This window comes from Myotis myotis, unplaced genomic scaffold (genome assembly GCF_014108235.1).
Source record: "Myotis myotis isolate mMyoMyo1 unplaced genomic scaffold, mMyoMyo1.p scaffold_m19_p_10, whole genome shotgun sequence".
In the NCBI taxonomy this organism is placed as follows: domain Eukaryota; kingdom Metazoa; phylum Chordata; class Mammalia; order Chiroptera; family Vespertilionidae; genus Myotis; species Myotis myotis.
The window spans coordinates 1,915,014-1,929,709 of record NW_023416314.1 but is presented as its reverse complement, the minus strand read 5'-3'; the positions used below and the strand labels follow the sequence as shown (position 1 = coordinate 1,929,709).

Genomic DNA, 14,696 nt, shown 5'->3' with positions numbered 1-14,696 from the left:
ACCTCCCCCGGAGCTCGCTGGGCTCCCGGCCTGACTCCAGGGGTCACCTGTGGCTTCTCCTGCACTCCTTCTCCAAAAGGCGAGGTGGAGGCTGTGGGAGTGGGATGGTCTGGGGAGCCCCCCGAGGCTGGGGGACTGGGCCAGGTGCTTCTCTGTGCTCTTGACCGGCTTTCTTTCTCTCCAGGTGCAAAGCCCCGGGGAAGGGAGAGTCTGAGGTGCTTTCATTGCCTCGCCCGCCACTCTGCTCCCTGCCCGGTGACCCAGCTCTGGGGGGGGTGGGGGGACATGGCAAGTCCTCACACTGCAGGGAGCCGGAGGGGCGGGCATGGCAGTCCTCACACTGCAGGGAGCCGGGGGGGCGGGCATGGCAGTCCTCACACTGCAGGGAGCCGGGGGGGTGGGCATGGCAGTCCTCACACTGCAGGGAGCCGGGGGGGCGGGCATGGCAGTCCTCACACTGCAGGGAGCCGGGGGGGCGGGCATGGCAGTCCTCACACTGCAGGGAGCCGGGGGGGCGGGCATGGCAGTCCTCACACTGCAGGGAGCCGGGGGGCGGGCATGGCAGTCCTCACACTGCAGGGAGCCGGGGGTGGGGGCATGGCAGTCCTCACACTGCAGGGAGCCGGGGGGGCGGGCATGGCAGTACCTCACACTGCAGGGAGCCGGGGGGGGGGCATGGCAGTCCTCACACTGCAGGGAGCCGGGGGGGGGGGCGGCATGGCAGTCCTCACACTGCAGGGAGCCGGGGGGGGGGGGCATGGCAGTCCTCACACTGCAGGGAGCCGGGGGGGGGAGGCATGGCAGTCCTCACACTGCAGGGAGCCGGGGGGGGGGAGGCATGGCAGTCCTCACACTGCAGGGAGCCGGGGGGGGGGGAGGCATGGCAGTCCTCACACTGCAGGGAGCCGGGGGGGGAGGCATGGCAGTCCTCACACTGCAGGGAGCCGGGGGGGGGGAGGCATGGCAGTCCTCACACTGCAGGGAGCCGGGGGGGGGGAGGCATGGCAGTCCTCACACTGCAGGGAGCCGGGGGGGGAGGCATGGCAGTCCTCACACTGCAGGGAGCCGGGGGGGAGGCATGGCAGTCCTCACACTGCAGGGAGCCGGGGGGAGGCATGGCAGTCCTCACACTGCAGGGAGCCGGGGGGGGGGGAGGCATGGCAGTCCTCACACTGCAGGGAGCCGGAGGGGCGGTCATGGCAAGTCCTCACACTGCAGGGAGCCGGGGGGGGTGGGCACGGCAGTCCTCACACTGCAGGGAGCCGGGGGGCGGTGAAGCCACGGACACGCTCTGGAGCGGCTTCTTCCCTTCCCGCCTCCTGTGCTGCCGTCCAGACCTGTGATGCTCTCAGCTTTGCTCGGCCGAGCGCTGCCCCAGGAAAGGCTCCCACACATTACGGAGTGGCTGGCGGAGGGGAGCAGGCCGCATGGGGGGCGAGGGCGGGGAGGCCGGCACACAGAGCAGTGGGTGGGGGTGGGGGCGCCAGCCCTGGCACCCACTGCCCACCCCAGCTGTGAGGGCAGACAGGGCGGCCGGACAGCCTGCACCGCCACCCAGAGACGTGGACCTCAGGCACATCTGTCCCTTCCTGCCTGGCTTCTGGGCCTCACAGAGTCCTGAGGAGTGAGCTGGGCATGGTGGCTCCACCCCATGTCCCCGTGGAGGGCCTGCTGCTCGTCACCTCCTAACCCAGCCGTGGGCAAACTATGGCCTGCGGGCCGGATCCGGCCCATTTGAAATGAATAAAACTAAAAAAAAAAAAGACCGTACCCTTTTATGTAATGACTAGAGGCCCGGTACACAAAAATTTGTGCACTCGGGGGGGGGGGGGCGGAGGGGTCCCTCAGCCTGGCCTGTGCCCTCTCGCAGTCTGGGACCCCTCGGGAGATAACGACCTGCTGGCTTAGGCCTGCTCCCGGGTGGCAGAGGGCAGGCCCAATCCCTAGGTGCAGCCCCTGGTCGGGCTCAGAGCAGGGCGGATTGGGAGGTTGCGATGCCACCCTCAGTCACGCTCAGGGTAGGGCCGATTGGGGGGTTGGGGCACCGCCCCCTGTCACACTCAAGGCAGGGTTGATGGGGAGGTTGCGGCGCCACCCCCTGTCACGCACAGAGCAGGGCCAATCAGGGGGTTGGGGAGCTCTCCCCTGTCACGAACAGAGCAGGGCTGATAGGGGAGTTGGGGCACCGCCCCCTGTCACACACAGAGCGGCAGGGCGATCATGGGGTTGGGGAGCTCCCCCTATCAGGCACAGAGCAGGGCTGATCAGGGGGTTGGGGCGCCTTCCCCTGTCACGAACAGCAGGGCCGATAGGGAGGTTGTGGCCCCACCCCCTGTCACACACAGAGCGGCAGGGCGATCAGGGGGTTTGGGCGCTGCCCCCTGTCACACTGATCCCGGTGCTGGGAGGCCTCTCGGCTCCACTGATCCCGGTGATGGGAGGCATATTACCCTTTTACTATATAGGGTAGAGGCCTGGTGCATGGGTGGGTGCCGGCTGGTTTGCCCTGAAGGGTGTCCTGGATCAGGGTGGGGGTCCCCACTGGGGTGCCTGGCCAGCCTGGGTGAGGGGATGATGGCTGTTTGCAGCTGGTCACACACCCTTCAGGGTGGGGGTCCCCACTGGGGTGCCTGGCCAGTCTGGGTGAGGGGCTGAGGGCTGTTTTCAGGCTGGCGGGTGACTGAAGCTCCCAACCGCTCCTTTTTTTCTTTTTCTTTTTTATTCTGGTCCAGCTTTAGCTTTGAGGCTTGGCTCCAGCTCTTAGGCCTCCGCTGCTGAAAGCAGGTTTCTGGCCTTTGTTTACCTTCTGTATTTGAAACAATGTTGCGATCCTGCTGGCTGAAGCCCGACGGACTAAAGCAGGTTTCTGGGGTTTTGTTTAGCTTCTATATTTGTAACATAGTTGCTTAGAGTTGCAGCTCAGAGGCCGGCAGCGGCAGGCGGGGAGCGTTGGAGTCCTCAGTCACTGAAGCAAGCAAGCCTCATGTTCGCTTTAAGCTGCCTGGCTGCCGGCCGCCATCTTGGCTGGCAGTTAATTTGCATATTGCCCTGATTAACCAATGGGAAGGGTAGCGGTCATACGCTAATTACCATGTTTCTCTTTTATTATTATGTAATGATGTTTACTTTGAATTTATATTAGTTCACACAAACACTCCATCCATGCTTTTGTTCCGGCCCTCTGGTCCAGTTTAAGAACCCATTGTGGCCCTCGAGTCAAAAAGTTTGCCCACCCCTGTCCTAACCCCTCCCTTCCCATGGCGCCTGCTGCTCCAGCCCTCCTGGGAGCCAGCCGTTGCCAGGCTCTTGGTGACCCTCCCCAGCGAAGGAAAGCTCAGCCGGAGCGTCTGCCCCCGCCTGGCCCCAGAGCACGGCTGGTTTTCTTGCCCAGGAAGTGGCTCTGCAACCCCTCAACCCCTGGGCTGGAAGGCCACTCCCCGCATGGCGCACAGGCCCTGCCCTCCCTCTGCCTGAATCCAGGCCCTCACCTCTCCAGCTTCCAGACCCAGCTCAATGCGGCCTCTGCAGGATCGGGGAGATGCTTCTCTGACCCCCCGGGACAGCCCCCCTCGGCACCGCCTCCTGCACGCAGGGCGAACTCGGGTGCAGGCTTTTCTCCCCAGCGAGACCGTCAGCTTCTCCTGTAGAAACCGCATCAAACACGGCCCCAGTGCCCTGGACAGAGGGGCTTCTCCACGTGAATTCTCAGCTCAGAGCTGTGCCCCTGTGTCTCCCTCCCACTCACACAGCCGCGTGGAGCACCTGCGTGGGGCGCTGTGCTGGGTGCGGGAGCACAGTGGGGCCAGGGCTGGGGCAGCCCACGAGCGCGCTCTGTGCTAAGGAAGGCAGGAGGGGCTGGAAAGCTTTGGGGAGAAAACGAAATCTTGGACTTCGTCTAAGACCCACGAGATGAGGCGGGCTGGCAGGGACCCAGACTGTTTTGTGTTTAAACGATTTGAAAAGCGTGCACAGCTACGGGAGGGAACCCTAAGGCACAAGAGGGTCCGGAAGGAGAAGCTGTTTTCCTCTCGCTCCTGCCCTCACAGGTCAGACCCGCCCTCCCTCCCCTGTTGCCCATCCATCAGGTGCCACCCTGAGAGAGTCACACCGATGTGCGCACAGACGCCTGCGCCTCACCTTTGGCATGGTTCACGTTCCAGGCCTCTGGTCCCTCTGGGACCCCTCTCCCTGACCATCCCCCCCCCCGCCTGTTCCCCAGAGACCCACGGCCACTGTCCGCCCGCCCACAGGGTCACAGTGGTGGGCAGCCTCGCAGGAGCTGGCTGCACCCTTGGGGAGGGCTCTGGGAGGGTTCCTCTTCCAGGGACTCCCACCCACCAATGACCCAACCCATTCTCGGCAAGGAACAGCCGTCCAGCTCCCTCCCAGTCACCGCATCATCCCAAACCAGGACGGCTGGTCACCCACCAGCTACCGTGTCTCTGACCCACAGCCACAGCCCAGGCCCAGGTAACCCGCCAGCCGTCGTGTCTCTGACCCACAGACAGCCCCAGGCCCAGGGCCTTTGAATTGCTTTAAATCCGACCATTCTGTGGGCTTCCAGGGGCAGCACTGGGACCCCTCCCCCTCGGCTGTGGACCCCCCGTCTGCTCCCTGGGTTCCCAGTCCCACCAGTGTCCCTCCCCTTGGGAGCCACAGGGGCTGCGCAGGGATGCGTCCTGGGGTGCCCGCCTAGAGGGCAGCCCCGAGGCCCTGGCGCTGTCCCGGGGCCCAGGCAGCTCAGCACGTGTACCTGACTTGTTCTTGTACTCGATGTCGAAGCCCGTGATGATGCTGTTTCCATCGAACCGCTGGGTCCAGCGCAGGTTCATGCTCCGGGCCTTCACCTCCCGGATCTCCAGCTCTGGGGGGTCGGGGGGCTCTGGGCGTGGCGGGGAGGGGGCAGAAGTGAGGATGGCAGCAGAGAGCTTGGCCTCCTGCCCATCCCAGGGACTCCCGGGGTTCTGCCGACCCCTGGGGGTTAGTGTGACCTGTAGTCTACCCTGGAGTGTGGGCCAGGTGAAGTAGGGAGAGGCCTGGCACACGGTTTGGCAGGGGATCCCCACTTCCTTTCCTGGGAGAGGGCAGCCCCTTTGTAGGGACTCTTCAGAGCTGATGGCCTGTGTGTCCCCCACACAGAATTCCCAGCTGCTTCCAGCCTGACTCCCTTCCTGCGGCCTCCAGACCCCGCCCTTCTGCAAACCTTGTGCTGGAAGTGCACCTGGGGAGCCCTTAGCGTCCACTCCAGGCAGGAGGGAGGGTGGGCAGGCCTCCTCAGGGCTGTTTCCTGTCATCCTCCTCCATGTGGGTGGGCACTGCCCCTGCTGCACCACCGTGTGGGGGTGGGCACTGCTGCACCGCCCTGTGGGGGTGGGCACTGCCCCTGCTGCACTGCCCTGTGGGGGTGGGCACTGCCCCTGCTGCACCACCGTGTGGGGGTGGCACTGCCCCTGCTCTTGAAGTGGAGTCAGCACAGACACCTGGTCCCTGGGAAGGGCAGGGGATGTGGGGAGGGGAGGCTACCTTGCACCGTGAGCTGGATCAGGCCCCGGTCCTCCCCGTAGGAGTTGATGGCGTGGCAGCTGAAGAACACCGAGTCCCCACGGTCCGCGGGCTTGAGCTGGGGCAGCAGAGGCAGGAGGAGGGGAGAGGGAGGGAAGGGCCTGGTGAAGAGCTGGTCTCCGCAGAGGCTCTGCAGTGACCTCTGCAGTGAGGTCAGCGTGGCCTCTTCTGGGAGGGTGCCCTCTGGGGTTTTGCCAGGGCTCCTATTCCCAGACAGTCCCAAGGATGGATATGGAGGGAGGGCAGAGGGTCTAGGGGTCCAGGAGGGAGGGAGAGTCCAGGGGTCCAGGAGAGAGGGAGGGAGGGGCCCAGGAGGGAGGAAGAGTCCAGGGGTAGAGGGTGGAGGGTCCAGGGCCCAGGAGGGAGGGAGTGAGGGCCCAGGGTCCAGGGCACAGGAGGGAGGGAGTGAGGGCCCAGGGCCCAGGGCCCAGGAGGGCGAATGGAGGCAGGGGCTCTAGAGAAGAGGGCAGGGCTGAGGGTTGCACACAGTTCCTGGCCTGGGGCTGTCAGGAGGAGATTGTGAGGTTCTAAGGCGAGGTTCCTAGCCAGAGAAGGGAATAGCTAGGAAAAGGGAGGTAATTTTGGGGATGAGGGGAGGGGCTCCCCAAACTTCCTATTTAGCTCCATTGGATACAGATGTCACAGCCGTGGGATCCCCACTTCCTGAGAGTCGGGGTCCCTGAGCCGGGCGTGGGCGCTCACCTTCAGCGTGGAGACGACCTCGTCGCCGCTGTCCTTGGTGGTGATGGCGTAGCGCATCACCCTGTCGGGGTCGATGACCGTGTCCCCCTTCTCCCAGCGGATGATGATGGGCCGCTCACCCCGCGCCGTGCAGTTCAGCTCCTTGGCGTGGCCCTTGATGGCGATGGTGGTGTTGGGGTGGGAGGTGATCATGGCCGGGACTGGGGAGGGAGAGGGCGCGGGAGGCCCCAGTGAGGGAGGCAAGTCCCTCCCCCACTGCCCCTCCCCACGGAGCCCCTCAGCTCCAGGCAGAGGGTCTGATAATGGCTGAGGAGGGCTATAGGGAACCCCATCTGCCTGTTCCCTTTCTCCTTCCCCCCACCCATGACTGGCAGCCTCCCTTCACCAGGGATTCTTCCATTCTGTGGGCCCCGTTCAGAATGTTTTAAAATGCACACCGTGCCTACAATTACAGAGGAGACCAGATACACGGAAGTACGGCTATCAAATATTAACAACCCTCAGAAGCAAACTTTTGATATGGTATAGCACACATCCACATGTGAGTTTATTACTCCTGATCAGATAGGTCTGGCGCTGGGTCATGCTAGCAGTTCTGTGACGTGATGGTAATGACGTTTTGAGGTGTCTGCACAGGGAACGTACACACCGGCCTGGAGGTCTCACGGCCGTGATGAGAGCAGATGGCAGAGGGCGCAATGCCCAGGGAGGAGGGTGGGGCCCCTGTGGGACAGGCACAGCTGACAGGCAGGACTTTAGGGGAGAGCGGCGCCCTGGGCAGGGGACCTGCTGGAGCGACGCCCGAGGCGCAGGATGCAGCCCCGCTGGCTCAGCGCTCCGACGTGTCCGCAGGCCTGGCCCTGACCTCACCACCTTCCCGGCAGACTCGCCTCTCGGAGCACAGGCCCCGTGGCCACTGCGGGAGAGGGAGAGCGTCAGGCACGCTGACAGACAGACTGGGAGGCTGTGAGTGATGGCAAGAGTCAGACACTCCCGCCCGGCCGGCGTGGCTCAGTGGTCGAGCCTCGACCTATGATCCAGGAGGTCACGGTTTGATTCCTGCTCAGGGCACATGCCTGGGTTGTGGGCTCGGTCCCCGGTGTGGGGCGTGCAGGAGGCAGCCGATGCTGATTCACTGGTGTTTCTCTCTCTCTCTCCCTCTCCCTGCCTCTCTGAAATCAATAAAAATATATTTTAAAAAAAGAGTCAGACACTCCCCCGAGCCCACTGGGGAGGCCCCTCCTCATGCCACGTCTGCAGAGCAGCGCCCAGCTCACGGCAGCCCAGCACTGTCCTCTCCAGCGGCTCTCTCGGGGCGCGAGTCCCTGGCCCTCAGGGGCTGGCCCTCTCTGCACCCCCAGTGTCCTCCGATCGCTGTCTCCTCTAGCTCCAGAGACTTACTCAGAAGACGGCCTCCCCGGCAAACTTGCCAGCTCATCTGCTCCTGAGGACCAAGCCTTTGGAGCAGGGAAGGCGTGAGCCATGGTGGTGTGCCGGGGACGCCAGGCGGTGGACGAGCGCGGTCTAGCACGGTGTGGGGGGGAGAAGAGGGCTTCTGGTGACCCTGAACTCACACCGCATGGCCAGCCACCACCTCCCCTCTGCCTCAGTCCTGTGGGACTTGGTATGACGGGCCCGCGGCCCCTGCACCAGCATCCCAGCCCCAGCTCATCAAATCATAGAGCAGATCCCTTTTATAATGCATGGCATTACACCAGGACAGACAATAAAATGCGAAAGACAAATAACGAGGTGAAGTTATAATGAAGAAAAAGCCTGCAGTCACAGACATCGGGTATGAATTATTGACTAAGGTTTTACACTCAAGGATGTGCGCAGGAATATTTTCCATCAGAGATTTGCATAATTCACTCGGATAAACCTGGGCGGAATACAGAGTGAGCTGCTACAGCAACACGGGATTTGCATTGCAGATGCCTCCGTTTTTCCTGGAGGATTGAAACGTGGGGGCTGGGTGGGGGGAGAGGCAGGCGGGCTCTTTCTGCTCTTCCCACCGTCAGGGGTCTGGCCGCCCCTCCCACCCCCCCACCCCGGCCTGGGCAGGCAGAGCCTGGAGGTCTTCCTGGGGGAGAGGGGCAAAGCCCAGAGGAGCTGAGGGAGGTTTATAGAGAGGGGTGTGTGTGTGTGTGTGTGTGTGTGTGTGTGAGTGTGTGTATGTGTGTGAGTGAGTGAGAGAGAGGGAGAGAGAGAGAGAGAGATAGAGAGAGGAGAGAGGATGAGAGAGAGAGAGGGAGAGAGACATGGGAAGGGGGAAGGCGTGGGAGCAGGGTCCAACCTCAGCGTAGGTCCGAGCCCAAGGGAGGGAGGGGAAGGGCAGTGTTTTTGGAAGGAGGGCTTCAGGCTTTGCGCTGGAGTGGCGCTCACAGCACAGCCTGTTCTGCTCTGCAGGGGGCGCTGCGGCAGCCTGTGTGGCTGGTGTGAATGATAACGGACACCCCGCTGGCTGGATGAAGACTGAGGCTTGGCCAGAGGAGCGGGGAGTGGGTTTCCGACTCCCCCTGCCCCTTAAGCGACGTGCCTCTGAGCAGCTACAACCTGCACACCCTCGTATGTCAGTCCCACCCCCGGGGAGCTTAGCTCCCCAGCCAGGTTTGTCCCCAGAGCCAGCATGGGGAGCAGAGCCGTCAGGGTCCAGAGACCCTGGACAGGCCCAGAGCCACGGGCGCCAGCCCTGAGGACAGCCCCCGGGCCTGGGTGGGTGCCCTCACCCTCCTGCTCACTGGCTGCTTGCTGTGGCCAGGAGCGCAGGCAGCACAGCCCGATGCTCCTCGCAGCCCCAGCGCAGGCAGCTCAGGAGGCCCGTCCAGGAGGGAGAGGAGACGGCTCCTGGGCCCCGCCCAGCTCGAGGGGCTCGGGGCCAGCAGGCTCGGGTCTGTTCACGTTTCTACCGGCTGTGTGGCCTTAGGGCTCACGGCCTGTGACACGGAGACACGGCTGTCTGCCCCCAAGAGCTGTTATGGGGCAAACGGGGTGCATAGGCGTCAAGTACCTGCCGTGTAGCAGATGCTGGGAGACCTCTCCCCACCCGAGGCCCCCACGCTCCTCTCCTGCTCCCAGGAAAGCGTCAGGCAAACACATGCACAGGCAAGACCCGGTCTGCCAGGCTCTTCCACACACTCAGGCATTGGAGCCGAGAACCGCAGCCACGCGTGGCCACTGGGCCCCTGGAACGTGGCCGGTCCCAGCCGAGCTGTGCTGCGGGCGAAAAGCCACGCGAGCCTTTCAAGCACCGGAGGGAAGGAACGCGCGGTCTCACCCATGCGTTTACACGGATTGCATGCTCATATTTTACATACACTGCGACACAGGACATGTGCTCCTACAAGGAACCGCCGTTTCTGTTCACCTTTTGAAGGTTTAGATGGCATGTATAGCTGGCATCTGGTTTCCATGGAAGAGCCCCTCTTTTGCATCACCTACACGAACCTTCTTTTACAGATGACGCAACCGAGGCCAGCGGTCACGGTGCTGGTGAACAGCAGTGGCCGGAGGGGAGAGGCAGCCCGGCCCACGCAGCGGCCGCCCTCGTGGCGGAAGGTGCGAGTTCCCATCCTCAGGACGCACAGCTGTGAGTCCCGGTGACTCCTGTGTGTGGGCTGGGCTGGGCCCTGGACTGGTGTCAGCCAGCTGGGGTGTGACCGGGACACGGGCAGACTTCAAACCGTGCCACCAGGAGTGGCTGAACTTGGAACGCGCCCTGTGCAGGCAGCGGGAAGCGCAGACCTGTTTGGCCTCAGGAGGAATTTCCTGGGAGCCTTTTCTGCTTAGGGAAAGGGCTGCGGCGGGAGCAGCGAGCCCTGCACGGGGGTGGGGGGGGCATAGGGGGGTGGAGGGCAGGGCAGAGAGAAGATGCCAGGGAGAAGAAGCACACAGGGGTCAGAGGCCCTTGTCTTGGGGCCCTGGAGGGAGGGGAAGCTGGTCTGGGGATCCAGCTCCTTGCTCTGGGAGGTGATTCTATGCTTCAGGATACATTTCTCCTGGCATGTGGGGTCTTTAGCTCCCTGTCCTGGGCAGGTAGCAGAGAACCTGCCTCCCTCTTCCCCCTGCCCTACAGTGTTCCTGCCAACACCTGAGCAGAGAACTCTGCCACTGTGCCCCTCCACCAGACTCTGCTGGTGGGGCCCCAGAGAAGGGGCCACAGCGCCCTTCTGTGCCCACAGGTAGCATACGAGGCTGCACCCCTGTATCTGCTCTCTTCCCTCCACCCCCAGGCCCCCAGCCCCGCCTTGGACCGCAAGGTCTCTCTGCTCCACCGAATTGCAGTAATGATGGGACTCTCCCTGCACCAGACCTGGTGTGCCCCAGGGCAGACCCCAAGAATTCCCTGGAGACACGTGCGGTCATCTGCAGGAGCGTGTGCACGTACACACACACACACACACACATGCACACACACACATGCACACACGGTGCCCCTTGACTGGGACCTTCCCACGAGCTGTGTGCTGGCAGTGCTCTAGCGCTCTGCCTGAATCCACTCCTGGGAGGCGGCACTGTGTCTTTCCTGACTCAGTTCCGTGGCCACGCCTGTGACGGGGCAGGTGACAAGCTGGATGCTTTGGCCTCTTGGCTCATTGCTCAGTGATGCCCCAACACCCAGGAGAAGTGAGTCTTGTCCCCATTGTTCCACCACTTTTTCAGTCGATGGCACCGAGGCTTCCAGAAGGCAGTCCCTCCCTCGTTCCGCCCGCCCTGCTGTGGCTGCAGGGCGGCCACCCCTCACCATCTGTCTGTCTGCCACCCGCACGCAGTCTCTGGCTCTGGGAAATGGAATTTGCTGTCAACAAAAAGCCGTGGCTTCTGTGGTGGGCAGTTCAGCAGCCCTTCCCAGGGGGCGGCAGGGAGCAGCTTCGGGGGGCCGTCAGGAGGGGGCTGTGTGCACGGCGGGGTCCTGCATGACCAAGGCTGGCAGCAGCCACAAGGCGACTCATCGCTCCAACAGGACAGGAGAGCGCCTTTGCCTCTCCTGTGGACACAGCCTGGTCGCCCCGGCATGTCCTGCTGCAGCCCCCACTTCCTGGGGGACCGTGAGACCCTGGACAGGAGCCTCTCTGTCCAGGACTGAGCGCGTATCTGAGGAAGGAAGGAAGGTTTTCGGTGCCGGCCGCCTCTCCCGCCGCCCCGTGCCCGTGCCCTGGGCCCGCCTGCCCTGGGCGCAGTCAGACTCGCTCCGAGGCAGGGCGAGCCTGCCCTGGGCGCGGTGCTCAGGCCACCATCTGATGGCTCTGCAGACACTCCAATCCGGGTCTGTGGCAGACTCCGGAGAGGAGCAGGGCGTGGGCGGGGTGGAGTCCCCCGCCCCTCCCCACCCTTCGCTGGGGCTCCTGACACAGCCAAAGGGGAGGAAACCGACTGCAGAAACAAGACTGTGCCAGGATCCGATGGAACGGGTCCCGGGTGTGAAATCCCTCGAAGACGGCTCCTCGTGACCCCGAGGTCCTGCCCAGACCAGCTGCTAGTTGCATTGTAACTTGACGTAAGGGGCTGACAGGATTTTACACACCCGAGCCACTCTGCTTCCTTACTCACCCCCAGGTTTGCAGATGGCGTCCTGGGGCCGCTCAACCCGCCATGGTGTTTAAACGGGGCCCCTACTTGGTGCTCCCGTACTCCCCCAGCGTCCCCTTCTCTGGGGACCCCCTCAGCAGCTGGTGGGACCCGGGAGAAGGGGCTGCTCCTAGTGGTTTACAGGGCACTGGACTTCCTCTGTGAGGAGCGTCTGGTTAAGCCGCCTGGGGCGGTCTGCCCTACTGTGCGCTGAGGAAGCAGCTCAGAGAGGCTGCGGGGCCTTTAAAGTCACACAGCTCGTGAGCACCGGGGGGAGGCAGCTCTGAGTCCCCTTTCCCCGTGGAGTCTAGCCTCTTCTGCCTGGCGGGTGTCCCTCCATCCTGGGTTTGGTCCCAGGAGTGGGAAGCCACGTGGGAATGGCATGGGTGGATCCTGGTGGGAGTGCGGAAGGAGGCTGACACCTGGAGAAGCCTGGAGGTGGGGGCGGGGATGCCAGGCCAGGGCGGGCGGGCTGGGGGCAGAGCAGGGGCGGGCGGTGGCGAGTCAGTCCTCGTTTGCCTCCCTCCCTCTCTCCCACCTGGTGATGGAGCTCAGCTGTGTTTCCTGACAAGTTCCCTTGTCACCAGGGAGGGAAGATTCCGTTGTGAAGGCCCCCGGGAGAGCTGCATGTGAGGGAGGGAGGATGTGCGGGAAGAGGGTGAGAATGCCCACGGCGGGGAGGGGGAGAGGAGTGGGCGCTACAGCCCACAGGGAGAGCCATCTCCCAGCCGGGAGGGAGCCGCTGGCCCATCATCACCTGCCATGGGCTGCGCACAGAATGTGCAGTACCTGACATCATTGCCACTCCCATGTGCGTTCTCTCACCTGCATGAACTCACTCAACCCTCACAGCAGCCCCATCGTCATTCCCACTTTACAAACGGGGAACTGAGGCTTAGAGGAGTCCATTGCTCCAGTTCACACAGCCACTGGCAGCAGAGCCAGGGCTCAGCCCGGTGCCTGTGGCTTTCCCCACGAGGTGATGCCGGCCAGAGCAGGCAGAGGGAGAGGCACGGGCACCAGGAAGGGGAGTGCCCGAGGCCAGGCTTTCCAAAGAGAAACACAGCCAATTGTGGGGGGAGAAGATTGGGCTGGAAACCGGGGAGGCTGAGAGATGCCGGATGCGGGAGGAGTGCAGGTTCCCAGGCTCGGCTACACATAAGCATGACCTGGGGATTAAAAAAGTCTCCCAGCACAGACCCCACCCCAGAGGCTCGGAGTTAATTGGCCCAGGGCGGGGCCTGGGCACCAGCATTCCTTAATGGCACCCTAACCCAGGTGACTCCCACTGTGGTCCGGGGAAGGGCGGCAGGGGAGCCGTCTCTAAGCCAGGAGGACCGGGAGAAGGGCAGAGCATGGTGCGGTGCACGTCCCCTTCAGGAGGCTCAGGGGAGGCGGCTGAGGTCCCCAGCCCACGGGCTTCTGCCTAGAAACGCTGTTCTCTGTGGCGGGCGGACAGCTGGCACAATGTCCTTTCCTTGTCCCTGGGACAGGCCCTTCCTGAGAGCCCTGCAAACCCAGCTCGGGCGGAGCAGGGGCCTCCTGCTCGGGGCCTCAGCTCCTTTTGTCTCTGAAAGGATCACACGTGCCCAGTCTGCCCACTTGAGATGAGGGGCCCTCCTTACCCTCAACCCAGCCCAGCTCGTCCCTCCATCCAACGGCTAGTGTCTCTGCTCCTGGTTAACGAGATCCTGACAAGAGCTGGAGCCCCGCTTGGCGGGTGGGCCAAGCTGACACCAGGGCTGTGGCTGGCGGGCCTGAGGTGGGTGAGCCAAGCTGCCACAGGGCCGTGACTGGCGTGCGGGGTGGCGGGCCTGAGGTGGGTGAGCCAAGCTGCCACAGGGCCATGGCTAGCGTGCGGGGTGGCGGGCCTGGGGCAGGTGGGAGCATCTCTTTGCGCTCAGCCCTGGCAGCAGCTCCAGGCTTCCCCGGGGAAGGACTAGGGTGGAGGTGCCTTTCTGTTCTTAAAGAGCCAGGGTCACGGAGTTGTTAATTTGATTGCACCCACTTCGGCTCCTTGTCTCCCCTGATTAGCCAAGCTCCACCTGAAGCAGGAGATTAATTCAAATTGCATGGAAGCCGTCAGCCTCGGCTCTGAGCTGGCGGGGAGGTGCCCGGGGGCTGAGGGCTCGTGGGACCCTGGCTGGCCACCACCCGTGCACATGGGTGGCAGCACTGGCACGGAGTGTGTGTGAGGGGTGCTGGTCTGCATGGGACCCCTGGGACATGGGCTGCGTGTGCTGCGGCACCCGATCTCACCAGGCCTCGCTTTCTCCTCCTATCAGGGGTGTCAGTCAGTCCCTCTCTTGGCTGCTCCCCGAGGAGTAGCCAAGCAGGAGGCGGGAGGATTTTTAAGGGAGGCGGGACCTGGCTCTCCCGCCTCTGGTCTCACGCTCCCCAGTAGAAAATGACAGTAATAATCAAACGCCTACCACCCAGGGGACGCTAATGATGTGCACGCACCCGGCTGGTGCTCTGTGGGAGTGAGCTCATTGCATTCACCAGTCCGAGGCGGCGGGAGTGGTTTCATTCCTGTGTTAGAGGTGAGAGAACACTCAGCTCTCCTCACTGCACGTCGGAACCCTTTCAGAAACAGGAGGCGGCGAGCCGTCTTTCTGTAATTACTGGAAGGTACTAGAACTTGGCGAACTCTTTCTGCCGAGGTCTGGCTAGTAAATATTTCAGACTTTGACAGCCATAGGTCCCCATTGCAAAACCCCAGCTCTGCCCCTGTGGCTGGAGAGCATCCATGGACAACAGGGCATGAAGGATGGGCATGGCTGGGTTCCAGGTGGCAGCTGGCCAGGCCCCGCCCTCGGCCGTGTGCTGACTCAGGGCCCAGGAGGGGCTGGGTCTGGGGGCTG

The 14,696-nt window shown here is 63.4% G+C and overlaps 1 protein-coding gene across 1 annotated transcript in view; it reads right to left on the bottom strand.

The window, feature by feature from the left end:
* LOC118664101 (Down syndrome cell adhesion molecule-like protein 1) overlaps positions 1 to 14,696 on the bottom strand; it is a 94,730-nt gene that overhangs the window by 48,210 nt on the left and 31,824 nt on the right. Inside the window, exons 11-13 of the mRNA XM_036323973.1 lie at positions 6,265 to 6,464; positions 5,524 to 5,620; positions 4,754 to 4,882 (exon numbers count right to left, since the gene is read on the bottom strand). Of these exons, the coding sequence (XP_036179866.1) occupies positions 4,754 to 4,882; positions 5,524 to 5,620; positions 6,265 to 6,464 (426 nt within the window). The remainder of the gene's footprint in view (positions 1 to 4,753; positions 4,883 to 5,523; positions 5,621 to 6,264; positions 6,465 to 14,696) is intronic.